This window comes from Zymoseptoria tritici, chromosome 1, assembly GCF_000219625.1.
Source record: "Zymoseptoria tritici IPO323 chromosome 1, whole genome shotgun sequence".
Lineage (NCBI taxonomy): Eukaryota > Fungi > Ascomycota > Dothideomycetes > Mycosphaerellales > Mycosphaerellaceae > Zymoseptoria > Zymoseptoria tritici.
Window position 1 is genome coordinate 4,343,935 of NC_018218.1, and position 26,966 is coordinate 4,370,900.

General features: G+C 53.6%; 10 protein-coding genes across 10 annotated transcripts; 6 read left to right on the forward strand and 4 right to left on the reverse strand.

Annotated features, from left to right (window-relative positions):
• Positions 1-237: 237 nt before the first annotated feature.
• On the reverse strand, positions 238-829 carry MYCGRDRAFT_102764 (uncharacterized protein; the record flags this gene model as incomplete). Its single annotated transcript, XM_003857066.1, has 1 exon — positions 238-829. A coding segment is annotated over one exon (498 nt), but the record flags the coding sequence as incomplete, so codon positions are not given.
• A 2,734-nt stretch (positions 830-3,563) lies between these two features.
• On the forward strand, positions 3,564-5,620 carry MYCGRDRAFT_22102 (uncharacterized protein; the record flags this gene model as incomplete). The annotated part of the gene is made up of 5 exons (XM_003856519.1): positions 3,564-3,665; positions 3,749-4,621; positions 4,730-4,802; positions 4,854-5,077; positions 5,132-5,620. Coding segments are annotated over 5 exons (1,761 nt in total), but the record flags the coding sequence as incomplete, so codon positions are not given.
• A 201-nt stretch (positions 5,621-5,821) lies between these two features.
• Positions 5,822-6,920, reverse strand: MYCGRDRAFT_66908 (methylenetetrahydrofolate dehydrogenase (NAD(+)); the record flags this gene model as incomplete). Its single annotated transcript, XM_003857065.1, has 3 exons — positions 5,822-5,953; positions 6,001-6,634; positions 6,690-6,920. The coding sequence occupies 3 exons, from the start codon at positions 6,878-6,880 to the stop codon at positions 5,822-5,824; spliced, it is 957 nt and encodes a 318-aa protein (XP_003857113.1).
• Positions 6,921-7,593: 673 nt separating this feature from the next.
• Positions 7,594-8,452, forward strand: MYCGRDRAFT_32504 (uncharacterized protein; the record flags this gene model as incomplete). The annotated part of the gene is made up of 3 exons (XM_003856520.1): positions 7,594-7,873; positions 7,937-8,223; positions 8,348-8,452. 3 exons carry the CDS (start codon positions 7,594-7,596, stop codon positions 8,450-8,452), a joined length of 672 nt encoding a protein of 223 aa, XP_003856568.1.
• An 895-nt stretch (positions 8,453-9,347) lies between these two features.
• MYCGRDRAFT_84074 (uncharacterized protein) lies at positions 9,348-10,534 on the reverse strand (the record flags this gene model as incomplete). Its single annotated transcript, XM_003857064.1, has 4 exons — positions 9,348-9,583; positions 9,655-9,862; positions 10,006-10,147; positions 10,485-10,534. 4 exons carry the CDS (start codon positions 10,532-10,534, stop codon positions 9,348-9,350), a joined length of 636 nt encoding a protein of 211 aa, XP_003857112.1.
• Positions 10,535-14,377: 3,843 nt separating this feature from the next.
• MYCGRDRAFT_66912 (uncharacterized protein) lies at positions 14,378-16,809 on the forward strand (the record flags this gene model as incomplete). The annotated part of the gene is made up of 10 exons (XM_003856521.1): positions 14,378-14,783; positions 14,904-14,989; positions 15,043-15,123; positions 15,176-15,332; positions 15,388-15,511; positions 15,565-15,765; positions 15,823-15,945; positions 15,987-16,180; positions 16,241-16,326; positions 16,446-16,809. 10 exons carry the CDS (start codon positions 14,378-14,380, stop codon positions 16,749-16,751), a joined length of 1,764 nt encoding a protein of 587 aa, XP_003856569.1.
• A 113-nt stretch (positions 16,810-16,922) lies between these two features.
• MYCGRDRAFT_107517 (uncharacterized protein) lies at positions 16,923-18,622 on the reverse strand (the record flags this gene model as incomplete). Its single annotated transcript, XM_003857063.1, has 3 exons — positions 16,923-16,932; positions 17,024-17,379; positions 17,433-18,622. 3 exons carry the CDS (start codon positions 18,576-18,578, stop codon positions 16,923-16,925), a joined length of 1,512 nt encoding a protein of 503 aa, XP_003857111.1.
• Positions 18,623-18,975: 353 nt separating this feature from the next.
• Positions 18,976-20,705, forward strand: MgXBX1 (putative xylan 1,4-beta-Xylosidase; the record flags this gene model as incomplete). Its single annotated transcript, XM_003856522.1, has 2 exons — positions 18,976-20,467; positions 20,560-20,705. The coding sequence occupies 2 exons, from the start codon at positions 18,976-18,978 to the stop codon at positions 20,703-20,705; spliced, it is 1,638 nt and encodes a 545-aa protein (XP_003856570.1).
• A 592-nt stretch (positions 20,706-21,297) lies between these two features.
• On the forward strand, positions 21,298-22,144 carry MYCGRDRAFT_66917 (uncharacterized protein; the record flags this gene model as incomplete). Its single annotated transcript, XM_003856523.1, has 2 exons — positions 21,298-21,340; positions 21,399-22,144. The coding sequence occupies 2 exons, from the start codon at positions 21,307-21,309 to the stop codon at positions 22,142-22,144; spliced, it is 780 nt and encodes a 259-aa protein (XP_003856571.1).
• Positions 22,145-24,881: 2,737 nt separating this feature from the next.
• On the forward strand, positions 24,882-25,253 carry MYCGRDRAFT_102767 (uncharacterized protein; the record flags this gene model as incomplete). The annotated part of the gene is made up of 1 exon (XM_003856524.1): positions 24,882-25,253. One exon carries the CDS (start codon positions 25,037-25,039, stop codon positions 25,223-25,225), a length of 189 nt encoding a protein of 62 aa, XP_003856572.1.
• Positions 25,254-26,966: the final 1,713 nt, after the last annotated feature.

Here is a 26,966-nt window from a genome sequence, read left to right on the forward strand (position 1 = left end):
AGAGTCGCGACGTACCCGTGGAAGTCGTCCCAATGGTGCCAGATGTACTCACACTGGTCCGCGAGAGCGTACTGTCTCGTCGAGCATTGCGCCGAAGCGCTGCATAATGCTTCATTCGCGGTGGCGGTCTTCGTTCGTCCACCGTTGCTCCGTGTCGAAGGAGTAAGAGCACAATCTTTTCGCGAAGAGGCGTCGGGCCTTTGGAAGCTGCCAGATACAGCGGCGTGCGCGAGACGGAGTCAGTCGCATCGATGTCTGGATGATGCTGATGGTCCAGCAACGCACCCACTTGTTCCAGCTGCTCGTTTTGGACGCAATGGTGCAACGCTGTCTTTCCGGCTTGATCGACTGCATCTTTCAAGTCCGGAGCCAGGTCCAGAAGCAGGTGAATCATCTCTCTCCCGGCTTTCCGGCTGGTGACCGCATAGTGTAACAGGCTCCATTCGTCTCCTCCTCTGACCTGCAGAGTCGTCTCGTCTCGGTCAAAGATGATCTGCACCGCCGTCATGTCGCCGGCTCGGACGGCTTTCGTGATAGGAGCCTGCTTGCTGAGGTCCAGAGGCTGGATGTCCACATCGTGGTGCAGAAGGCAGCGAATCATGTCATGCCGCTGGCGCATCACTGCGAAATGCAACGCTGTCAGACCTGACTTATTCGCGGTGTTCGCATACGCTCCCATGGCAGGATCCAAGAGTCGATGGACGGTGCTTTCGTCCGACTGTTCCACTGCATGCATGAGGAAGGTCTTGCCTTCTGCAGACAGCCACTCCAGGTCAAGGTCTCGGCCGGCTAGCAAATTCTGGATCTGCTCTGTGTCCTTCGATCTGATGGCTTCGACCAGCAACTCATGCTTATCGATAACCTCGTAACATTCCGCCGGCTGAGCTGTATTAGTCGAAGTCCTCCTGATGCTCTCGGTATAACTGGACGACGAGTCGTGCAACAATAGCTTGTTGAACTCTCCGGACTCGACCGTCTTGTCCTGCCTTTCCAATATGCACACGAGTAACTGGACGCAGGCGTTCTGGTGCTTCGCCTCGTCCTCTGGTCTGTCGCCACTGCCATACACACCCCATCGTTTCTTGAACGCGATACGGGCGTGTCTCTCGGCTTTCTCGATATCTGCGCTTGTATGGCTGAGCGCGGTGCCAGTGTTGATCAGATGCCTGTCGTAGTAGATGGATGCAAGCAAATGATGCTGTCTCGCCTGTGAGAGAGTGAGGGATTCGCCGGAGACAGGACCAGGACCCGGAGCTGCCGTCTCGCGAAGCAATTGATGCACACAATTGACTGCCTCTGCCCACTTCTTCTGCTTCTGGAGCAGTTCCGCCATCTCTTCCTGCATCATGCCTCGCGCAATAAATTCAACACCATAGTGTGCCTCGCGGATTTGCGAATTCTTGATCGCAAGGTTGAGATTGAACTCTGCTTGGTTGAAGTGGCCAGCGTCACGCTCTTCACGAGCTCGCTTGACATACGCTTGGATGTGTGCGTCTAGAATCGGCTGCGGGTAGACATCATCGTCGCTGAGCTCGTCTTCATATTGATCGTCGACCGTCGGATCCTCCCAAAATTTGTCCTCCAACTCGTCGGCTGGCGACACGGTGCCGGCCGCCGGCGTTGTCATTCCCAATGGAGTGTCCGGACTGCCGCTCGCAAGGTCTCGTCGGACTCGTGTAGAGCGGTTGTCGGGCACGTACTCCGAACTGAATCGCTCATGGACGTCTTCCGCCGCCCGGAGACATACAGAAAGGCTTCGGATCGCGTCATCGTCCGCTCTCGCCGAATGATCGGTTGCCGCCCTGGTCAACGGACCTGCAGACGTACGATGCTCGTCACGCATCGCCTGCCCTTGGTTCTCCTTCATCTTCTCGCTCAACAAGAACTTGTGCCCTTCGATGACCTGCATCCCGACATTTTCGATCGCCTTGAGTAACTCCTCGTGGTTCGAGGTGATCGTTGCGTTCGTCTTGGATTGTTCGAACAATTGCAGTACCGCGAGATCCGTCGAGAGGGACTGTATACGTGCTTCAAGCTCCGTATTGATGCGCGTAATGGTAGGATTTCGAAGTGCTCCTTTGACTCGCTCTAGAAATACGCGCCACGCCGTCGTTCGCAGATCTGTGGACTCTAATCTGCGGATCTTCGCTTGCAAATCTTCGAGTGTCTTTGTGCACGCCTTGACAGACTCGTCGATGCGTCTCGCGACAGCCGCATCGTTGGTTGCAGACGCAGCATCGTCGACACCTTCTAACTCTCTGCTTTCCAGCACCGATTGTACTCCTCTCAGCACGCCCGCAAGACGTCTCAGTCGATCTCCGGTCTCGACGGCAATCTTGTCGGCATCTTTCACTCGCTTCAGGAACACGCCCGCGTAGTATGCTACTTTGATCAAGTCGCAGACCGCAGCGATGGTCTGTAGCTCCGCCATGTCTGCCGTGGTAAATCGTCCATGTGCAGGATTGCAGGAACTGTAGCACTGCCTGGCTATAAAAGAGGCCTGTACAGTCACCTATCATCCGTCCGAGGGTGATTCGCGGAGAAATCCTGTGATCGTTCAAGGAGTGTCAACCAAATGCCGCAGTCGCTTGTATATTGTTGCCTGCCGCAGGTTGGCCTTATTCCTCGGCTCTCGTTTTCCCTCTGTTCATTGCACTGCCACGCAGCCATGGGCTGTCTTCTCGACCCCGGACTTGCTGCAAGCGAATTCCTCCCACACTTCCCCGGACCCGCTAGCTTGCACTCCTACACACACTGCACGACGTCGATCCGTTGCCTCTTCAATCGTACAAGCGACCGGTCAAGATGCAAGTCGTGCTCGGCGTGCCGCTTGCGCCCGGGAGGCCGCCCGAAACACTCGTGGTGGAGGCTTAGCTGGCTCACCTACGCAACATGGTGATGGTACGTACATTGCACCCCGACTAATGACCGCCTTAGTATCAAGCGGCCTCAAATGTGTATACATCAGCTGAGCGCAATCCTCAGGTGCTGTTCTAGAGCTCTGCCGTTGATGTCAAGACTGACCGTCCAATATTGAGGCTTGACGGTGCGAACATCTACCGAGGCGAAGTCTCGGATGTCTTCTTGCAGAAGCGTTCGCGAACCAATCCGACGGTGAATACGTTACATACTGCAGATGCGGATGCGGATCACACCCTGGCCAAGGCTGAGTACCTCACGCTGTGCGACAAGCGACCTGCATCGCATCACAAACGCGAGATTTAATTGATAGACGGCCACGACCCGCGTGGTTTGCTGTGATCTGCAACTCCTATCGCAATCATCGCGCGACGTGCTGGCTTTATTGCAACCGGCAATGACAGACGTACAACCAAGTGAGGGTCCGCGTAGGCGCACGGGGCCTGTGAGAGATGTTGTTGACCAGGTAAATGCTGTGAACGACCTAGGATCCCAACAAGTTGCATGGTTAGCTGATCATTCGGTAGTTGTATCTCGATGATGAGTCGGTGTTCGAAGGGCAGAGGAACCTTTTCGACGATAATAATCAGGGCTTGTAAGTCGATCGTAGCTGGTTTGCACGACCAAGAAGCTGATCCGTTCGAAGAATCGACAACCCATTGCTCCGTTTCAGCCCTCAGGAAATAGAGAAACGGACCAAAGAGTTCGTGCGAACGTACGACCTGCTGAAGCAAGAAGGAGTTTTCGTCAAGGCGAGTGTCACCCATTCACTCGACCAAATCGTCTGCGCACTGTAGACTCAAATGTTAACAAATTGCAGGCCGGCAAGATTCTTCGCGATCCCGAAGCATGGGAGTCGGTACCAGATCTCACCGCCGAGGAAAAAGATGCCCTTGTCCATGAGACCCAGCACGGCTTCTGGTCTCAGCCCAAAGAGTTCCGCGTGACGATCATAACTCTCTGTGTCGCAGCCGTCGTCCAAGGATGGAATCAAACCGCCAGCAACGGCGCGAACTTATCCTGGCCGGAACAGCTCAATATTGGTCCTCTTGACGGCTGCAATCCGAAGGGTGGTGCGGCGTGGATCTTTGCCATCGTCAACGCAGCGCCATACTTCTCAGCGAGCTTCATCGGCTGCTGGCTGTCAGACCCGATCAGCGAGTACTTCTTCGGACGACGTCCGCCAATTGCAATATCCGGCGCACTCATCTTGGCCTCCATGATTGGCGGTGCTTGCGTTCACACATGGCAGCAGCTGTTGGCGTGCCGGGTCATCTTAGGGATTGGGATGGGAACAAAAGCCAGCATGGTTCCTGTCTTCGCCGCGGAGATCTCGCCCGCCCACATCAGAGGATCATTGGTGATGAATTGGCAATTGTTTGACGCACTGGGCATCTTCCTAGGATCGACAGCGAATCTGAGTGTCTCCAGTGTGGGGCGGACGGCATGGAGATGGCAGACCGCATCATCAGTCTTCCCTACCATCGTTCTGCTCACTCTCATCTTTGTCTGCAGCGACTCGCCCAGATTCCTGATGAAGAGAGGACCAGCCAAGTACAAGGACGCATACACGACTCTCCTTGCACTTCGTGGGCACCCGATCCTAGCAGCCAAAGAGCTGCTATATGTTCATTACCAGATGGACGTTGAGAAGCGGTTCATCTCGGGCAAGTTGACAGATGCCGAGATGGGCAACAGCTGTGTGGAAGACGACGAGCAAGAGACCAAGGCCATCCCAAGAGCTCGAGTCATGCCACATTTCGGCCCTACACGGTCCATCAACATCAACTACTGGCAGAAACTTGGCCAGCTTTTCACTAACAAGCGAATCCGACGGGCCATGGGCGCCGCCGTGGTTTGCATGATCAGCCAGCAGCTGTGTGGTAAGTCTTGACGGCATTGTGATCCTATGTCAGCGTCTGACAGTCGACTAGGTGTGAACGTGCTGGCTCTGTACTCATCCAACGTCTTCTGCAAATCGGCCAAAGACGACACTTTACAAAGCTCTCTCGAATCAGAGAACGATCCGGCCAGCAATTTTCGCCCTCTCTTCCTCAGCTGGGGCATTGGTTTGATGAACGTTCTGTTCGCCTTCCCAGCATATTACCTGATCGACCGGAAGGGTAGACGATGGCTGCTGTTGACCGCCTTGCCATTTGTAGGCTGATAATGTTCACCCCAAAGGCTGTTCGGCGCTGATGAAGCTTCTCAGATGGCTCTCTGTATGTTTGGTGCTAGCATGAGCTACTTCATCCCAGCAGAGAGCGCCGGACGAATCCCAGCCGTTGGCGTGTGGACATATCTTTTCATGGCGTTCTACAGCTGGTCGATGGGTCCGGTTCCCTTCACCATGTCGGCCGAAGTCTTCCCGCTCGAGAATCGGGTTGTGGGCATGTCGTTCGCGGTCTTCACGAACATGTTCGGCCTCGGTCTTCTCACATTGTTCGTGCCAGTCATCACGGACACACTCGGACATGCTGGATTGCTTGGGATCTTTGCCGGGTTGAACGTGGTCGCGTTTGTCCTCATCTTCTTCTTTGTTCGAGAGACTGCTGGCGCCATGCTTGGTCACACGCCTGGAAGCATGACTTTTGTGTCTCTCGAGGAGTTGAACTACCTGTTCGGCGTATCGACAAGAAAGCATGCAATCTATCAAGTCAGGACAGTCATTCCGTGGATCTGGAGCCGTTATGTCAAGCGGAGTAAAGATTGCGATGAAGTTCCAGAGCAGCTTTATACTTGGAACCTTGCTAGAAAATCGCAAAGGGCCAGGCCGGAAGCTCGGGAGGATGATGCAGACTTGTAGGCTGCTAAGGCCAAGGGTATTGCACAATGTTCTATGTCTATTTAGCATGAATCGATGCTTCTGATTGTTCGAAATCCCACTTGTGAACTTATAGGGTTACAGTAACCCGTTCGCTTGTGGTGTGTTTTGTGCAAGTCGCAAAAGGTTACGAAGGAGCACGACGATGGTCACCTTGCCAATCGCAGGTACGTATATCGAGGCTTTTTCCTTGATGTCCGGGTTGAAGTTCTGTACTCATCAGCGACGCTCACAAGCTTCATGGACAATGGGCTCACCTTTTCGCTAGAGAAGTTGACGCAGACTGCACCTTCTCGGACGAGATTTGTTGGCACTTTGAAGGAATCTCCTGGCACACCACTGATCACCACGTCGCTGATGGGCAAGCATTGTTCAAGAGTCCAGCCTTCCATGTCGCGCGATTCGTGCTTGATCTTCTTCAGTCCAGTGCCTCTGCTGAATTGTTGGACACCAGTCACATCGACGCTGTAGACTTCTGCGCCATCGTTGGCTAGCAATGCCGCCAACGGTCGACCGACGACTTCGCTCCGGTTGATCACGGTGATGCGCCTTCCGAAAAGTCGCTTGCCGTAATCAAGGAAGCTGTTGTAGATCTGCAGGTGTTCAAGGATCTTGATGACGGCGAGAGGCGTGCAAGGAAGGATCGATTTGATGCTGTTGTGGGGAGGATCCAAGAATCGAATGTTCTGATACATGTTGCTGATGAGTTGTGGTGAAAGGCCTTCGACATCCTTGTACATGCTGACGGTCCATTGTAGGGTCTGGTCTCTTCTCGAGTCGAACACTGGGTAGTAGACGATCATGCCGTCGACGGAGTCGTCCGTGTTGGCTTGTCGTATCTCATCCTCGAGGTCTTCGCGATCGACTTCTCTCAGGACAAAGTCGACACCACTAGAAGTCGCATTAATAACAGGGCAGGTCTTCCTCACTGTATGTCGTTGCTCACTTCTCCTTGCATGTCTTCGCCGTCCAGTCAGCGTACATACGAGCGGCCGGGTCGGCATTGGCGAGGAAACCATGCAAGCGTGGAGCACGCTCTATTGCCTTGATACCCTCGCCGACTTCTGCCAGCAAGCTCTTCGCGATTGAGCCCGCCAGCACCACTTTGCATGAGGACGATGGCGGAGGCGCAGCCATGGTGGCAGGACGTCGAGTGGTACGGCGCGGTAGAAGTGGTGCTTTCACCAAACGTGGTCGCAAAGATTGAGAAGTATCGAATGGGTCCATCTTCACAAGCAGGCATAAATGGCTAGCTCGAAAGTCAAAAATTTCCTTACGCTCATCACAGGGCAGTTCGGACTTCAAACCGAGATCACGAGCAGTCCTCTCTTGAAATACCCACCGAGACAGCGATCGTCGATGGTATACCTCGAGTCTTCACGAAGCATGTGCTACATCCTCCTACACTCATACTCAGCGCGATGGTCGTCAAACGTGCGGCCACGCGAGAAGAGCATCAAATTTTAAGCTTTCAAGGCTAGCTCTACCGTCCGGATGCGGCTCGGCGATCGACGGGCCCTGATTCTCGGATCGCGGCTCGAATCACCACGAGGCTCACCAGCGCATCGCCTTTTCAACGTCGGCAGCGTGCCAACATCACTTCGTTCGAGTACCTTACGGTAGCTAATAGATCTATGGGAGGCCGTGACTGTTCGCAATCCCCAAATGTCGAAGATGGTGTCCATCGACAATGCCCGGACGGAGCTCACCCGACCATGCGCTCGGCCAACGGGTAATTCTAGCCGATCTGTGGAGGCACAGCTTCGCCAGGAACAGATCTCATCCACGCAGCATTCTGAACAACCACACCTGATTCCACATTACCCTCCGACGCATACCTGACGATCATCATGGGCATCGTACGCACCGCACTCGCTGTCACCGGTTGGACTACGCTGGGCTCCACCGCGGGCTTCCTACTTTGGACTCGGAAGTCGCACATCGTGGACGTTCCACCTACCGATTACATCTTCAACCACACACTGTACTCGCGCTACAACCCGAACAACGCCCCAGTCACACAAGATCTATGCGTGAGGAGGGTACCGCTGGCCAACATTCGTCCGGAGCTGTTGGAGAAGGAGGGCAAATTGGTCGAGGCTTTTAGTGCAGGGCTATGGGGAGGCTTGGGTATGAATTGGAGAAAAGAGCAGTCAGGCGAGCAGTTATGCTGACTATACTGCCATCGCACAGGATATGCTTACCAACGGAGATTTCTCGAGAAGAAGTACCGCGCCGATCCAGTCACCGCCGATCATCTCTGGGACAAAGAACAGCTCAGGGCGAGCACGTATGAGGTGGGAACCAAGATCACCGATCACTTCGAGGTAGTCGCCAAGTCGCCGGAGTCGATCATTGTGCGATGCGGCGACTCGCCTCGGAACAAGGATGTACGCGAATCCGATGGCCTATTTGAGATGCAGGCGGAGATCAAGAAAGATGAGGGCGTGGCTGAGTTTGGGTTGAAGAGCGTGTTCTACGTGAGTACATACAAGCCAGCTCGTGGCAGTCGCGAGCTCCCTCTCTCACACCCTCTCTCACTCATATGCGAGACGGAACGCAATACTGATCCGGATACAGAACGGCCTCGCACAACCCGACAAGGAAGGCAAGCCACCAGCACCACCCATGAGTGCCTGGATCCAGTGGCTTCACGCGCAGTACGACAAGGTCCTGATGGAGACCGCCATCTCCAACTGCACCCGATAAAAGATACCCATTTGTATTATGCACATATTCCTCCTCCATCTTTCGGCACGATCAATTCAATCCAGGAATCTCGCATCATTATCATAGTCAAAATCGTGTCCAATCTCCTTCGATCCGTCCGTTCGACGCAGCACCTCGTAGCACGCCTCCCGTACTTTGGCTCTCATGGCGCTGGTCATCTGGTCCCACAGATCATCGATCGAGTCGGCGAGACCAATTTGTATCGTCTTTTCGTTCAGTGCGACGGCTGCGGCTGATGTCGTGTGTGATCGTGTCATCGCTTCTGTGGGCGTGCGACTGGCTTGCTTCGTGGGGCACAGGGCTTCATAGTCTACCAGGATGATGGGGAGACCAATGAACTGTTGGAGGAGGGTATCCATGGACTGATGTTCCGCTTGCGGCCGGCGTGGAAAGTCTTCCAGTGAGATTCAGGAATGCCAGCTTTCGTCCTTGCGACAGGGGAGCGTAGTGTACTTGATCGATTGTGGTCTTGGCCGCTTCCGGGTGTGAAGTGGATTATCTTCAATGAGGGACTCGATCAAAGAAAGTCCTACATGGCCTTTGTTGAAGAGTAGTTCTTTGAAGCTGCTCAAACGTCAACAGCATTATTCGCAAGGATGGACCTTTTAAGAAGAATCAACGTCATTTCATCTTTGGAATTGGAGCTTGAAGTTTGAAGTCGAATGCCAGGCATCGTCTCAAACGTCGTCTGAAACGTAGTAGAGGTACTTTTCCATTCTTCGACGTCTAATTTGAGCGTTTGGAGCTTCCCATCAAAACTCCACGTCTGACATTTGTTCATCATGCTGGTCCATGGCCTTTGTCGACGCCCAACCCAAAGAGCACCAAGTCTTCCTTTATACAACGTGCTTGACCTTGTCCGCAAAATCAAAAGTTAGCCCAGAGCGCCTTTGCCAAAGGACGGACGACCGGACGATTTCACCTCGAAGAAACGCTTCAGCCACCACACCTGGAAAATTCCTTCGCCCGCCAGTACGCCAAGCTGAAGAAGACTCCACCACTTGACACGCGCGTTGGTGCTCTCGGCCGTGTTGCGATGTGTGCGCTCGCGCAGGGTGATGTAGTTCTGCTCGTCCTTGACTTGCGCCATAAGCTCGGACATTTCGCGGACTGTGAGGTAAGTGAGGCATTAGTGGATGTTGTCGTCGATCGTGACAGCAAGCGAGTCGGCATGAACGCACTTTCTTTCTCCAGAGGATCCTTATCCGCTTCATTCTCGGGCACGTATACGACTCCGTGTACGTTGAAGCTGACCTCCTTGGTGTTTGCTGACCAGTGCTCGTTGCTGAAGCAGTACTCGTATTTGCCGTCCACCTTTGCAGTCAGAGAGTGGTCGCCAGAGCTGACGGTGTGTTGGTTGAATATGATTTGGTTGTTCGGGTCTTGCAACTGTTTGAGCAAAGAGTAGATATCAGCGACGAGCTCATTCTCTTGACTGTCCATCTTCTGTGCCTTTCATAACTCCATGCTCTTGCGCCATTGACCGGCCTTCCCACTGATATCTTTTCCCCATAGCATAGAAACGTGCGTACCCAGAAGTCGATGTCCAAGTTTCCGCTGCCCCCAAATTCGCGGTCGCCGACCTGAAATGTTACTATCATCTGGTCGTCCTTGTGAAGGCTCTCGTGGAAGCATTCCCGTGAATGCGCCTTGAGCTGGATGTTGTGGGCATGGCTGAGAAGGGAGAATGTGAGGAAAGAAAGCAACAGACCGATGACGGACGTCATTGTCGCTGTGTCGTATGAGTGAACCAAAGAACGAGAAAGGAAATCGTGCTGAAAGGCTGCAAGTTCAATGTTCAATGTTCCTTGAAGGGGACAACTTCGAGACGTGTTCGCGTGAGATCGGTCTTGGCAGACCCTGAGATGGCGTTCTCTACTTCTCCTTTCTCACTGTCACATGCAACTTGGATTGACGACGATCCATTCATGGAGTGGCATGAACCTGCTCGCGGTGCCCACGACGACTGAGCTCAAGGTGCCTTCTCGGGTTCAGCCAGCGTATCTGAGACTCTGCATAAATCTCCAATGCCAAATTTGTTCCTGGAGCCCCAAAGCGCATGGAGGGAGAAGCACCTCCCATTTGAGAAAAGCTCTTGTGGCTGCGCGATAGTGGCGCCCCAAAATATTCAGCTTCTTGGAGCATGTCGAGAGAAGAGGTCGGGCAGAGTGTAAGCTTCGCCGTCACCACGCGCACAGAGAGGCATCGCACGTCGCTCTAGCAAGTCACATTTGAGGGTTGAGGTTTGTAAGAGACAGGAATACGCTCGCGACTGCGACCATCTCTGCGGAGGAATGGAACATATGCGCCACCGATAAAGTCAGAGCTAAGAGATACATTTGCTTACATGACATCTCCACGGTGCTGCTTCTTCAAACGACTTTTTGATCGCTTTGCGCATCTGTTTCCTTGACGACCAAGTTCGCTCGAGCATCTTCCTCCCCACCGCAAGACGCGAGCACTTGATCCAGCAAACACTACAGCCTCATCTGTAATCACCGCGCGCAATCATGGGCCATCTCACGACATTGTTCGCAGCTGCGACAACCCACAGTCAAAGCTTGCCGGACAAATTGCCCACCATATCGCTGCTCGACGCGATCCTGCCAAATTTTTTATCCGGCGACTCGAGAAAGAAGGTACGACGATCCATCACATGTGGCCCTTTACTCACTGCCAGCACATGCGCATCACTACAATCTCAATCAGTAGGAGGGCTTCTGGACTGCCTCTCTTCTTCAAATGCTTTCATCCCAATTTCTTGCGGGTCAACTTTCACTTTCACCATCTCTCACGCGCTCAATATGGTTCCTTTCTGGCTTCGACCTTTCGTCGAGCTTGTGGAGGATGGCACTGACAGGAAACAGTCCTCGGGTACGATCAGAAACCCAAGTCCACGCAGCTCCGGGTCACTCGCGGGGGTCACACGCATCGGCAAGGACGGTAGGCTTGCCATTGTTAAGCACCGAAGCAGATCCACAGGACTCAATTCTGTCAGAGAGGATGGAGCGTTCACGTTCAACGACATCAAGAAGGCCTTGAACGGCGAGGGAAAGGAGAATGGGAAGAAGAACGAAGCTGAAGGCAAGGATGCGAATAAGGAAGGCATTGAGGGGAGAATTTTCACCTCTGCAGAAGACGCAAAGATCATTGCCAACAAAGAGGTGTTGAAGAAGAGTTGGCAAGAAACTGCTAATGAGTTGGGCGGAACGACGAAGGCTGAAGTAATGGCACGATACAAGGAGATCAACAAAGGCTCTGATGGAAACGACAAAAAGCCTGACGCGAAGGGTGATAGCGACAAGAAGGACAGCAAGAAGGACGGCGGGAAGAACAACGATGAAAAGAAAGACGACGGCCAGAAGAACGACCACGAGGGTTCTAAGCCGTTCACCAGCGATGAGGACACAAAGATCCGGAAACTCATGGGCGAGGGCTTGAGCGCCCAGAAAATAGCGCATGAATTCGAAGACCGCACGAAGAAGGACATCGGTAAGCGCATGGGCGAATTGAAGAAACAGGATGCGGAGGATGGTGGCAAGAAAGACGGGGATGGCCAAAAGTCTGCCGACAAGCCCAAGGATGGAGTAAAGCCGAACAACGCGAAGTCCGACGACAAGAAGAAGGATAAGCAGTCCAAGAAGAAGGACGATAAGCCAAAAGCTGCCGCCAAAGCACCGAGTAATGCTCCCAGCGCCCACAGCGAGGTGAAGTTCACCATGAACGAGTGGGTCACCCTACAGGAGGATGACGAATTCACGTTCCGAGAACTCCAATATCTGTCGGCCCTGATTGGTACGCATCCAGACTGGTCGTGGCTACAGATTGCGAGCAGGTTCGCAGATAAGATGGATCGACGTGTGCATCCAGAGGATATTCGAGAAAAGTTCCTGCAGATGGCCATGGCAGCATAAGCAAGGCGCTCGCATCATGCACCAGGATTGCCTGGAGCGAGGAAGGAGTGTAGCCTGTCTGCAACAAGAGCATGCAATGGTCATTTCAGCGATGCTTGTTTCGATCGTCTCTTCATTTCTCATGACATTCTCTGGAACCACAAAACGCCGAACGGTTCAGGGAGCGCCATTCCCGCCGTGCTGTAGGGTATAGTCCTCTGAGGATCGTAGATGAACGAACATAGACCTCCCCAGAAGCCTTGTCCGAATGTCTCTTTGCGCCTTACTCCCATGCCGCAGATGATGCTAAAACTCGGAAATCCTCTATCACAATCCTGCTCATTGCTGCTGTAGACTGGCAGCAGTAGCCCGCTCGTTCTCCACGAGCTCGAAAGGGTCCCCGTACTTGTCTACTCATCATCGTCAATCACCGTCACTCTGAACATGAGGTCAGACGACACTTACTCCGAATCGCATTGTCCTTGTGTACCATGTTGTCCCACGCCCGGTTGTACTCATCATGTGCCTTCTTATTTGTCCATGTATAGCCCGGCTCATCCTCAGCTCTACTCCAACTGTATCCAGTCTCCTTGTGAGTCTTCTCGGGGAACTCTTGCCTTGCCTTACTATTGACCATGGCCGCCAGCTCTACGCAAGAATAGCTTCGTCAGTCCCTTCATCCTTTGACCGAAATTTTGACTTCAAAGCCGACCTTCTTGATCATCCATGCCATTCATGATCGTCTGAATCGGTCGTTTGCCATTGGAGTTCGCGATCGAGGACCCTGACGCATTGCGAGGCTGAGAGTCCGGGGGTGAGATGGCGGGGCTGGCGAGGTCTTTTGGCGTTGTGCCAGAGTCGGAAGAGTCTTCGGCCATGTTGATTTCGTTGTCGGCCATGATCCGGGCAGCAAGTTCACTTGCTGGTGGTCTGACTGCGTCGTCTTGGTCGTCGCAGTTGACAGACGTGATGATGAGCTTACCTTAGGTGGAGCCATGACTGGAGCTAGTTCTACCGTAAGGCAACAAGGCCGAAACGCTTGGAGGGGTTGGTTTTGAAACTCAGTCTGTGGTTGCTTCGGACCAGAGTGGCATCACTCTTTTCTTACGACAACCTTGTTGTTCTACCGTATTTCAACCTCACTCTGTGAACAGAAGGTGCCCGGCCATGCTTCGGCAGCTCTCCGCACGTTTTCGACCCGCAAAAGCCAACGAGTGTAGAACTATAGAATCTCAGGATTTGAGTATGAGCACGCAACATCCGGTTGACAATCATGCAGGGACGCCACGAATCCACAGATGGCTTTTGCCAAACCAGTCATGGGAGCATTCGAGCAGGCGTGTTGCTGAGAAGTTGCAGAGACTGATTGTGTATCGGCATCCGCCATGTGACTCTGAGTACGAGATACTTCACAGATCGTTCAGACATTGGCGAGTTGCTACGACCCACATCCTCCGGTCGTGATCCACCAGTTCAGCTTTGTACATCGAAGAATAAGCAACTTCCATCGCTGACGGCACCCTATGCCGTGCGATCCGTTTGCCGAGGATGGCCTGTCAAGTGCATGGTCATTGTACTTCAGCCAGTCGAGATAAGCAAAGCTGGTGGTGTGCTGCAATCCTTGCAATCGCCTGCCGATGATGCCCATTCCTCACAGAAAGGACGTTGTCCGGCGTATCTCATCGCCGAGCATTATGTCTGTGGTCTCCGTGCGAAGCTTTGGGGCTTGAGCTTAGCACCTGCTCGATCGCATCTATCTGAGTAGAGTTCGGGTCTCCGGTCCTCCGCTGTGAGGTGTCGTGTGCTCGGCCCTTGTGCCGCCAGGAAGCGAGAAACGACAACCATTCCTCCATCATATTACCCTGTCGATACATCCGAATAGCACAGGCGGGCTGTGACGCGGGCAAACGTAGAACCGAAGAGGGGCTGCGCAACTACATCTATCTGCGTGCGCCCTTGCATCCAGTCCACAATCATCGATGCCAAACCTGCAACTTTCCTCTTACTCACTATGACTAGCATCGCGGGAGCGAAGCTGAGCACTATCGATGCTCGAGACGGCGGCAGTGACCAAGCCGAGACTCGGGCTGCTTCCTCCATCGGCGTCATCAACAAGCATGTAACATTCGAGGAGTATGTCTACTCGGCCGATCGAGCACGAGCATTCGAGAGCACACTCGTGACAGAGAATACAATCGATCAACTCAAAAAGCTGTTCACGGGGAAGAAGCTTGCCACGCAACCGACAGAGCTTCAAACCGACTACTCCAGTGTCACGCCCCCGGAAAAGCATGGTTCCAATGTGGCCAGGCTAACCACGGAGGATGGCAACGGAGTTACTGAGCTCGAATGGGAACGAGCACAGCGCGCGACAAGGACGGCGACATGGATCACTGTGTTCTACTTGATCACTACGGGTAAGCAGATGGCCACTGGCTCCCAAGCATTGCACCAGCTTGTCGCCAGCGTGCCTGATGAAGTACTGGCATGCGCTCACATATATCTGCATCTTTGCTGACTCTGGCTTTCGCTAACAGACATTTTGGGACCTTACAATGTTCCATGGGCCGTGTCAAGGATGGGGTATGGACCTGGCGTCGCTCTCTACACTGTCTTTGGAGGAGTAGGTTGGGTGTATGAGCACATCTCAGCATATTGCTTACTTTGGATATCCAGTTCGCGTTCTACTCAGGTCTTCAGCTGTGGAAACAATTCTGTGGACTGGACAGTCCGCGGTATCCCATGCGTAATTACGGAGTAAGCTATACAGCACAGTCACGATGCTGAGGCCTAGACTGACTGCGTGCAGGACCTGGGCTTCCGAATCTTCGGCAACTGGGCTAGGATGGTTATCAATGTGCTCCAAAGCTGTCAGTTCTTTCTGAACGTGACGCTCATCACTGTGAGCAATGGACAAGGGCTGCAGCAAATGGCCGCAGGTGCGAGTGGGAAAGGCTTCTTGTGCTGTATGGACTTCTGATGCTGTGCTGAGAGGGCAACGAGCCGCTAATATTTTCACAGTCGTCGTCGCCGAAGTCATCTTCATGCTCCTTGGTTTCGTTCTGGGACAAATTCGAACTCTGCAACGGCTGGGTTTCTTGGCTAATATTGCCGTCTGGCTGAACATCTTTGTGATTTTCATGACGTGAGAAGACCGTACGGCCTCAAAGACTATGATCCCGTGCTGACTGCCGACAGTATGGGCGTCACTTCAGTTTTCAAGCCGAATTACGAAGCTGCTCAAGCTTCATATGGAGTGGCGCCTGGACCTGTCCAAACCAGTGCCAATTGGCCAGAAGGAAGTAAGCTCATTGATCGAGTCAATGGGCTGATGAACGGAGTGTTTGCTTATGGAGGAGCTACGCTATTCACCGAACTAATGGCAGAGATGCGACGGCCGTAAGTGGTATTCACAACGTTCACTTGAGATCTACTTGCTAACTGTCTCGTGTATAGGAACGACTTTTACAAATCCCTCATCTGTGCGGAGATCTTCATCTTCTCGATGTACATCACGATCGGCATGGTCGTATACACTTATCAGGGCCAGTTCACGTTCAATCCGGCCTATCAAGGTGAGTCCATGGCCATGAACTTCGAGAGAAACGATGCTGATTGAGAGTCATAGGTATTCCCAACTCGGCTTACGCCTGGCAGACGGTCGGCAACGCTATTGCATTTGTCTCCGCATTAATCGCAGCGGTACTGTATGGAAATATTGGCGTGAAGGTCCTCTACGCTTCTGTCTTGCGTGATGTCTTTCACTTCCCTGCGCTTGACACGAAGAAGGGAAAGTTGGTATGGATGGTGCTCGGTAAGCATCGATATCGAAAGGGCTGTGCGCATTCGGCCTCTGAGCTAATGAATTTCCCAGTCCCCATCTACTGGGCACTTGCGTTCATCTTTGCTGCAGCAATTCCGCAGCTCTCCAATCTGGCCGCCTTTGTTGGAGCAGCTTTCGTAAGTGACTCGGAGTGGCAAAATGCGTGGCAGCCGTGACTCTAGCTTGTCTCGTCAGCTCTCGTGGTCGGTCTCCAATCTACTCAAGGCTCCGCTGACCGACAAATACTTGTTCCTAGATCCTACAATTCAGCTATACCTTTCCGCCGATCCTCATGGTGGGCTTCAATTGCCAAAAGGACGCCATTCTGCCGGAAGAGCTCGACACCACGGTGGGCGGCCGATTTGTCCGCGTCGACTCCGGACCGCAGCGATGGATACGTGGCTACCGCAAGCAGTGGCTGCTGAACACTTTCAACGTGATCTATTTCGTCGCTTCGCTGGCAGTTGCAGGATTGGGGATTTATGCATCGATCCTGGGCATGAGGGCTTCCTTCAAGTCGACGCCCCTGACGCCTTTTACTTGTGGCAGTCCCACTGGTTGAAACATGGGACGTCGGCTACTTTCGTGCGACAGACAGCCTTGACCATTCAACCAACCTGACCGTTCGATACTTCGTCGTCGCTGCTGGCAGCAACTGTTGCGTAGTACTCATTCTGCCACTCAGACCACTCTCGAATTTCGCCAAGCCCGCCATCTCTTTCAATGTTCGGCATTACCTCCGCCTGACCCAGCAGGTAGGCCTTCACGGAACGCTCATATCCAGCATCGTAATCAGTGCCTCTGGATAGAACGCAAAGGTAGTTAACGTCAAACTCTCCTTCCGTGCATGAAGCATCATCCCACAAGCATTCCACGTAAACATGGTCCAGCTTCAGAACCCGAGGGATGTGCTCGATTGCGCCATCAACGTTGTGTACGAGCATGTCACGGAGCTCCAGTCTTCGGAGTGTGCGTGCATGGTTGTTGAGGAATTTGAGCAGAATCTCGGCCGGCAAGTTGGTCGCCAGCGCCGCAGATTGTAGTTCTGGAAACAGGACATCGTCTGAGTCAAAAAGGTCTTCAAGCTGTGAGTCCGACTCGTCGTCTGGACTCATCTCATCGTCGCCGAATCGCAAGTCCAGCTTTCTCAAGTGCCTCGCAGACCGCAAGAATTCCATAGTCTCGACAGCCTAAGTAGTGTCATCAGCACAGCCTATGAATTCCTCCCACGGTGACCACGAACCATACCGAACCCACTGACATGAGCACTGACGGTAGCATGCGGAATATGCAGATGGAGCGTAGTCAAGTGACGGAAAGTTTCGAGAAGCGTCTGGTACCTGGTCGCGTGGGCCGGAGATCTTCGAATGGTGGTATTAGAAGCGCTTTCGTTCATCAGACTGAGGTATGGATCAAGATGCGACGAGTGGACACTCAAATACTTGACCTGCTTGGTGCCCGCAAATGAAGCACGATATCCAAGAGCTTCAAGGAGACACAACGCGGCTTGACCAGACATATGTGCATAGTCAGGCTCGTCCATTTCCTGCCTCCACACGAAATCGTCGGGTCCCACGTAGATGTGGCGTCGTAACTTCTTCCACACTGGCCAATCGTTCGTGCGACCTGAGAAAGGGACCGCGCACTGCACATGAGCCTTGGAGAGGTTTGGTAGTAGAGAAATGCACTCCTTGAACAACAGTCCCTCTCTGTCTTGAGACCATCGAGCTTGCTGCCCAGCGCATTGATTGAAGGTGGCCCACCCGGCATCGAGCTCGGCTTTTGTGAGACTGTGACGCGGGAGAGCTTCGTACTCTCTTCGAGGATCTCCTGGATACAGACGAGATGTGATGCCAGTACCCTCGTAGCCCTCTTGAATCTGTGATTTTCGCCCTCGTAACCAAAGGCTGAAGTTGGGCCTCATGTCGATTGCCTTTTCGTAGCTTTCCTTGGTCCAAGACGGGATGATATCGGGAAACCAGGTGAGCTCTTTCACATGCTTTGCCAGTGGAGATTTCGCTATGTCTTGCAGCGATAGGAGGCCATACTTAAAGAGTCCCATGTAAAAATGCTCGAACACGAGCGGAGTACTGGCCTCATGCAATCGCTTGCTAGCAAGGCGAAGAGCCTTTTGAGTAGCATGATCGCAGTGCTCGCATATCAATGCGAGCAACTCCTCTGGCAGACGGTCCATGGTGGTATGATGTTGATAGTCAGCTGTGCAATCCGACGATCGGTCAGAAAGGGAGAGGCGGGAGAATTTTGTTCTCCTTGTAGACACTTCGGCGGGTGTTCTTTCATTTTGTTCTCCTTGTAGACACTTCGGCGGGAGATCGACATCATTTCCCGGCGCCCACCGCTTTGGCCCCGCCCCTTGCCGCTCGACCATGGCGTCCTCACTCTCGGCCTCATGTAGATGAGGACATCAGACAAGTATACACCATGCCAGGCATATACCAAACCGGACACCTGGACGGCACCAGGTCAGTTCAGAAGGCACGGTTCGGAGGCATTTCTTGCCCAGCCGGCACCCCGCGCCTGTTTTGCCTAAACAACCCAAATCAAGCGGCACAGGTGGATACATGTAGGCAGCTCTGAATGCGTATATAAGACTGCAAAGAGCAGGCTGTGCAATGATCTTTTGCTACAAGAAAACAGCAATGGTGTTCACGATGTTCTGGCGCAAGTCCGTCTTCTCCCTGCTGGCGACTGCTTCAGCAGCGCTAGCACTTTCCCCAAAACATGTTCACAGCAACGAAACTCCTCTCACGGAATACACCAACCCCATGATCCCAGGCTACCGGCCGGATCCCAGTTGCATAGCAGTTGATGGCTTCTACTACTGCATTTCGTCCACGTTCAACAACTTTCCCGGCCTTCCAATATACGCCAGCAGGGACCTCCAGAACTGGCGGCATGTCAGCAATGTCATCTACAAAGAGGAGCAAGTCCCCGAATACGACCGGACCAACACCATGCAGCGAGGAGTCTTCGCTCCGACTCTTAGACACCACAACGGCACTTTCTACGTCATCGTCACTTTCATGATGCGAGATGGCGTCGACGAGCCTCTGCAATTGATCTTCAACAGCACATCTCCGTTGGAACCAGGATCGTGGGGCATGCCGGTACGCTTTATCAACAAGGACATCGGCTTCTTCGATCCGGATCTCTTCTGGGATGATGATGGCCAAGCATATGTGATCTGTCATGTTTTTGACATTGTCGGGGATAACATCTTCCCCATCGATGTTACCACGGGCGAATACGGACCCAACACTAATCTGTGGAATGGCACCGGAGGGGCCTGGCCCGAAGGCCCTAAAACAATCCGCAAAGATGACTACTACTACCTCGTCCTGGCCGAAGGTGGCACAAGTTTCGATCACATGGTGACAATTGCCCGCTCGAAGGAGATTTTGGGTCCTTACGAGCCGTACGAGAACAATCCGATCCAGACAAACGCAAACACGTCGCAGTACTTCCAGTCCGTCGGCCATGCCGACTTCTTTCAGGATTTTGACGGCAACTGGTGGGGGGTTGCTTTGTCGATCCGACAGGGTCCGCCAGGCTACACCGATTCCTTTCCCATGGGACGTGAGACTGTGCTGTATCCCGTCACTTGGCCGGAAAGTGGCTGGCCAGAGGCTGAGCCCGTTCGCGGTCGCATGCGCGGATCATTGCCTGCGGTGTCGCGCGATGTCCCTGGACCTGGGCCTTGGATCGAAGCAGGCGACGACTACGGCTTCGAGAGTGATTCTCTGCCGTTGCATTTCATGCACTTTCGATTTCCCCCTAAGGACATGTACTCGATTTCCGGAGGAAGCTTGACTGTCAACCCTTCATTCTTCAACCTCACAGGGGACCAGACATTTGAGCCGTCCGACCGCTTGGCGTATGTAGGCCGTCGCCAGACTGACACTTACTTCACTTACTACGTCGACATGGACTTCTGCCCGGAGACCGAGGGTGAGGAGGCGGGCGTCACTGTATTTGCCAATCAGTGGCAGCATACCGATCTGGGGCTTGTCTTGCTTGATGGAGCTCTTCGGGCGCGTCTTCGAACTACGGCTTTTGGTTCCAACGACTCGCTGAGTAAAGAGATTGTCGTCGGCGTTCCGGAGCATCTTGTCGGCCAGCCTGTTCGTCTGCAGATACAGGCGGCTGTAGACACGGAGTTCGAGCTCTCCATGGGCGCGGCAGGCGGAAATAGCGAGCTCGTGGTCATTGGTACCGCTTCGGGTGCTGTCACCAGTGGAGGAAGCGCGCAGTTTACTGGTAAGTCATCATTGCACCCTTGCGATAGGGACTTTGCAACGTACCTGCCGGTTTACGATCGTAGCATCTTGCAACAGGCTGATCTTATCCAGGAACGACCGTGGGCATTTTCGTGACTTCTAATGGGGGTGAAGGCTCCACGCCGGCTACTTTCACTCGCTGGGTGTACCAAGGGCAAGGTCAGAAGATTGACTTCAACGAGACCGTGTACCCGGAGCAGTCTGGTACCGAAACATGAGGCTTGTGCATTTGTCGATACGTCCTCGTCAATCCTGACGAGTCCTCGACTTTGGCCTGAGAAGAAACAAAGTCCAATCATTATCGGGCTCGCCCGGGTTGGAGGGTCGGTGGAGTAAGCACAGTGCTGTGGGAGCGACACATTTCTTAGATCCAGCAATAAGAGCGTCTGTGCTTGATATTGCATCCATCGCGTCTTCACGTTACTCCATGTCCGTCTTGATCTGCGTGCGCTCATGTCCGACCGGTGCTCCCTCGTGAATCCAGCGCCGGGAGACATTGCTGATGCTTCCACAGCTTCAAAAGTGAGCTACATCATCCAGGCATAGCAAAGTGCTAGCAGTATGTGCGGTTCATTAGTCGACTAGGAACAGTTCGAGATGATGTTCGCTGGGTTGGATGGGTACGGTAGGCAAGGCATGTAGAAGTTGAATTGCGGATGGAGTTCACAAAAGCGGGAGATCGACATCACACCCGCCCACTTGGCCCCTTTCAGCTCGTTGCGATCGCGAACCAAAGTTGTGCTTGAGACCAGCCGGCCCTCTCTTCTTCTCTGCATTGCAACATCTACCTACCATCGAAGATTCCTACGAAATATCACTATGTCTCACACAAATACCAGGCTCGGCGGCGGCGGTATGAATAGCTCCGCAATTCCCTCCGATCTCGACTGATCACAGCATTCCACGAACAGCTTTCAACCACGGACCCAGCAGCAACGCCGAGGCAGAATACGATCGATTGCGCGATCTGGCCCGTAAAGAACAAGGGCAGCACCAGCATTATGCGGCAGAAGCACGAAGGGCATACGAGAGCGGTGATGGCGGAAGGGCCCACGACATGAGCACGCAGAGCAAGAATCACGCAGCGAAAGCCGATCAGTACAACAAGCAAGCTTCCGAGTTCATCTTCCGCGAGAACAACTCCATGGGCAAAGTCGCAGGCGATACTATCGATCTGCACGGTCAATTCGTGGAAGAGGCGGAGGAAATTTTGGAGCAACGTATTAAATACGCTCAGAGTACGGGACAGTCACACCTCCACGTTATTGTCGGAAAAGGAAACCACAGTCCTGGCCATATTCAAAAGATCAAGCCTCGCGTCGAGCAAGTATGCAGGGAGCTTGGTCTGCAATACCGGACCGAAGCGAACGAAGGCCGCATGTACATTGACCTGCAAGGTGGAGCCGTCCACCAGATGCCGGCGTATCACTATCAACAGCACGAGCCTCAGCATTCGCAGTACGGCAAGCCGCATTACGAAACTGCATATCCAATGGGCAACACGCCAAATTACGGCAATGGCGGAGGGTATCCCGGACAGCAACCAATGCAATACGCTGGGCAGACCAACTATCCCGGAGCACCGCAGCAGCAAATGCAAGTCCAGGAGCCGAGCAAGAAGGAGAGCAGCTGCTGTGGCCTCTGTGTTGTCATGTAAAACCGGGCGTCGATGGCTGGATCGGATTTATCGAGGTTCGACTATACAATATTGGTAAATCGAATCGAATCGCATGCGCAGCTTCTTCATCGCTGCCAACGACCCACGTCTTGTGTTCACGCTCGGGTGCGCGATTTGAGGCCGACCTGCGAATTTCCTTTCGAAGCCGATTGTCTTTGCGACCGCACTCATCATCCATGAACGGACATACGCTGTTCCGATGGGGTAAGTATTTGTACTGATCGCAGAGAATCACTACACTGGTACTTGACGTTGATACCCCGCCAATCAGTTTCCCCACGTTCCTCTCACAGGACATCGTCAGCTCGATCACGCCATTGTACGGTTGACCAGCAGCAAAGGAGTACCACCTTTTACATTACAAATCAAATGTCATCGACAATGGAACAGCAGACGACTTTACTTCATCTTCATCACATTATCCGGTCCTGTCCCAGGTTCATGCTCTGAACGATCCCCAGCGACATCGCGGCCAAAGTCTGTACCAAAACAACCTCACCTCACCTCGCTCAAAACCTATTCCAGCGGAACAACCAAACAAACATGGACAAACTTCTCTCCTTCTGGGCGTTCTGTCCGACCTCGCAACAAGTCAACGTACCCAAAACCACTGCAAGGAGAATCTCTTCGACTCCTTGCCCATCTCCATCAACTTCAGCATCGCCGGCTCGATCTTCAAGCCTCGTCCATGAAACAGGTCACCTCGTCCAGAGCAAAGTACTATGACGATCCTGCATCGAACCTCGCGGGTATTACGACGACTCGACCCATAGCGACGCAGCCGCCAAGGAATCATCGTCAGTCTGTTCCGAAACTACAGAGAATCTCGCCAAAGCAATGAAGTAGTGTCCGCTCTCTGCGACAGTCCCGAACCAATTTGACTTGGACCAAACGCCGAGACTTGCCCAAATAATGAGGCGACATAGTCATGGGCAGTCAGCGCGAATTCTCGCATGCACGAGCAGAGCTGTATGTGGCCGGGAAGGCATAAATGGTCTCGCATCGCTTGCGTTGAGTGCCATTCCTTCTACCAACATCGAAGACAACCAACATTGATCTCGTCACCCATTACATCCGCAACCATGCACGCAATCAGGCTCGTCGCTCTCTCATCTTCGTCAGCGCCGTTTTCGCCGGAGGTCCCAAGCCAGAAGACGAGTGGGTCCGGAACAATCCAGACTGGTGCACTCCCAATGGCAGTGAGTCTATACCGAGCTGGCCGACCATCTGCTATATCCGACCCAGCTGATATAGTCATCAGGTCCTTGCAAGCAACAATGCGAATGTTGCAAACACGGTGAGGCTCTTCACATGCTTTCCCGGAGGCGACGTCGCTAAGTCTTGCAGATTGTCACATCGGAAATTCTTATTACCATGCCGACGACTTCAATAGAGGCAGATCTCCCGAGTGCGGTCCTGCCATCGCCGCCAAACATCTGCACTCTCGGCCACCACTCTTTACAGGAGAGAGGGGAAGGGTTGAGATGAGGGAAGGAAGAGACAGACTGGGACCAGGAACGCGGTCCGCCGCAGACTGGGCAGTGGAAACAACACATTCATTTGACACCGTTATGCACTGCCTCCGTAGTCCAGATCTCCGGTTCCGATGACGCTTATATATACATTCTCTTCCGTAATGTTCCCGACCAGAGCTCATGCAATGCCCTCCACCTTTGCCCTTGCGATCGATGCCAACACACAAGGATCAGACGTCTATCTCAGCAAGCAACACCCCAGATCTTTCTCCTCCAAAGACACCAATGCGTACAACTACCGAGAACGTCTGGAAAGACGCTTGCGTCACCTTGCACCAGAGCTCATCCATGGAAACAACGAGGTAAGCACGTTACGCCGGCGTCACGGGAGCAAACATCACAACAAACCGGCCTAGGATGTCCACGATCAGATGCGCATAAGAGCGCTGCGAGAGCTACCTCCACGACCCGCTCCCAGTCCTCCTCCTCCTCCTCTCTTCTCGTTCGCACTGGCAGAGACCCGGCTCAAGTTTGACGTATACAACATGTTCGTTACGGGGCCGCACTCTCTTCCTACACCGGACATCGTGCAGACAGGAATAGCGCCAAGGAACGTCTCAGCAAATTTAAACATAAATTCAATCGGTCATGTACTTTGCTGGTTTCCGTATGCATGACGGCCTCTACACCACATGAGTCGGCCGATGCAAAGACCAAGCATTTCATCTTTCTCGAAATGCGTGCAGGCCGCCGACCGACATGTTTAGACACTCGCTTGCTCGCAGCGCCCGCTCTGCTTCGCAGCCTTGACTCGTTCGCACCACCTCAAGAGCTGTCTCATCATGCCCGTAAATCACCTGGCTCCTGACCGTCAATTCCATCAGTCGAATCTTGGGAAAGAGGGCGCGCACCTGTTGTCAGTTGAATGGACCACAATACAGCCGATGAAATCAGGACAGAGCATCTCGTCCACAGCATGGAGGGCACAAAGCTCAGCACAGGCGAGAGTTGAAAGTCTGCGATAGACTTTCGACGAACGAAGGGAAAAAAGTTGTGCCATAATCGTAATCGTCGTAATCATTATCCGATGTGCAAAAGCTGAAAGTAGCGTCGAAGAAGAAGAAGAAGCTCGACACCGACCCACCCAAGAGCCATTCGCCGGCTGTGGTAATCACCATGCATCTTGGCCCAATGCTGCGTGTGCTGTGCCACGCCAAATGCCAAATTCATCTCCTCCAAAAGTAAGCAAAGTCGTAGCGTAGCAGAGAATCAATGCTGTCGTATTGTGTTTGTGTGTCCAGGATGGGGAGTGCGGGATCGAGGATGGTCGACTCTGCCTAACCAGTCCAGGTTCGTTGCGTCGAAGAAGCCAACCGGACCAGGAAGCCATGCCGTCATGTCGTGTTCGTGGTGTCGGAGAAACAGCATCAAGGAAGACGCAAGACTGCCGAGAGGACATTCAAGATCATCTCCTCGGCCGTCCCATCGGATCCCAGTCCCTCCAACTCTCCCGATCGTCATCCCAATCGTCAGCCTCATCCTCCTCACCAGCATGGTACCTCTAGTACCTTTGACGACCCTCTAGCGGAGCATATGGATTGCCACTCATATCAGCCTGCGGCAGCGACGGCTTGTACCCCTGACTCAGCTGATGCCCGATAGCCAACTGCGGATTCTTCTCGATAGCCTGCATCATGCGTTCGACACGATCTCTCTCTTCTTGCTTGTCGCGCCTCTCGCGCTTCTTGCGACGCTGGGTCTTGCGCCTCTCCATTTCTTGGACTGATCGTCTAAAGGGAAGAAGCGATGGTCAGCGTATGTCTTTTCAATACAAAAGCAGCTTGCAAAAGCAGTGCCAAAAACCAAGTAGAAAAGAGAAATACGTACCTCTGCTCGTTCATCTGCTTCCACTCTGAGAATGCACCCTTGATACCCAGCGCGGCAATACCGACCGCTGCGGCATCTTGGATCCACGCTTTCGTCTGCTTCTTGCGGGCCTCTTCGGGAGACATCTCGCCCTCTGCCACCAATTTATGCCGCTTCTCGTGAGCCTCCATACTCGAATACACGCCGTGAGCCGCATGGATAGTCGCCACCGTGGCCAAACTCGCCGTGACGATTTCCTTTCCACGCATGTGCCGGCGTTTCTTTTCCATGTCAGTAGTGCTACTGCTGTCACTTGATTCGTTGCCGTCCTTGTTTTTGTCTTCGTTTTCGTTGCCGCCTCCTCGGTTCGCCGCACTCGCTCCCGCCACCATCGCAGTGTTTCGATTGCGGTTAGTACCGCGAGCGAGAGCGCGATCGTCCTGTCCGTCCTGACCGCCCCGAACGGAAGCTGCGTCGGTCCGGCGAGTATCTCCGGTATCTGAACGTGGTGAGCGACGCCTATCTCGTCGACGGGTGCGGGAGGGCACATACGAGTCTGCGCTAGAATTGGATGGAGAGCGTCTCTTGCGGGACTTGGAGCGAGCCTTGTTGTAGAGCGCCTTGCCTGCGGCGGCAATGGCACCTGCGCCCAAGAGTCCCTTGACCGCTCCATTACCTCCTCCTCCATCCGGGCTTGCCGGGCGGCCTCGCGACTTGGAGCGGCCTCGAAGGCGATCAATCACACTGCGGCTGCGGGAACGAGGACGACGCTCCGGTGAGTATTCGCTTCGGTCTTCACGGTCGCGAGAGTTGGCGCGAGAACCGTTGGCCAATCTACTAGCTGCCATACCACCAAGGACGGCCGTAGCAAGATGGCGCTTCGATTTCTCGTCAGGATTGCGGTCTTGCATCAAGCCGTCGATACCACCAGCTCCCAAGGCAGCCGTGGCAATGCGCTTGCCCTTTTCGCCAGTCCATGGACCAGGTTCTTTGCGAGAGCGGAAAGCTTCGACAGCACCGGCGACGAGTGCGGCTTGAGCTGCCTGGGCCCATTTGCGTTCGTTGTTGTTGCCGCCTCGAGACCGGCTGCGGCTTGAAGAATAATCACGACGACTGCGAGCGCCTCGAGAGCGAGATCTCGCCGAACGTCCGCCGCGGGAGCGTGAACGAGAGCGGTCCCGGCCTTTGTCTTTGTTGCCCAGAAGCCCACCGACGATACCGCCAGCACCGATGGATTTGAGGATATCGCCAATACCGCCAGAGTTGGAGCTTTTGCGATTGCGACGTGGCGATGGTGATCGAGAGTACTCGGAGTCATAGTCACGGTCATCGCGTCGGCTTCCGCCCCGGCGGTCGTATCGTGAACTTGCGACAGATTGACCATAGTCCGTGTAGCGGTCGTCGTCGTCATATCGTCTGCCACCAGTGCTCTTGCTACGACGTGGTGCGTCGTAATCGTC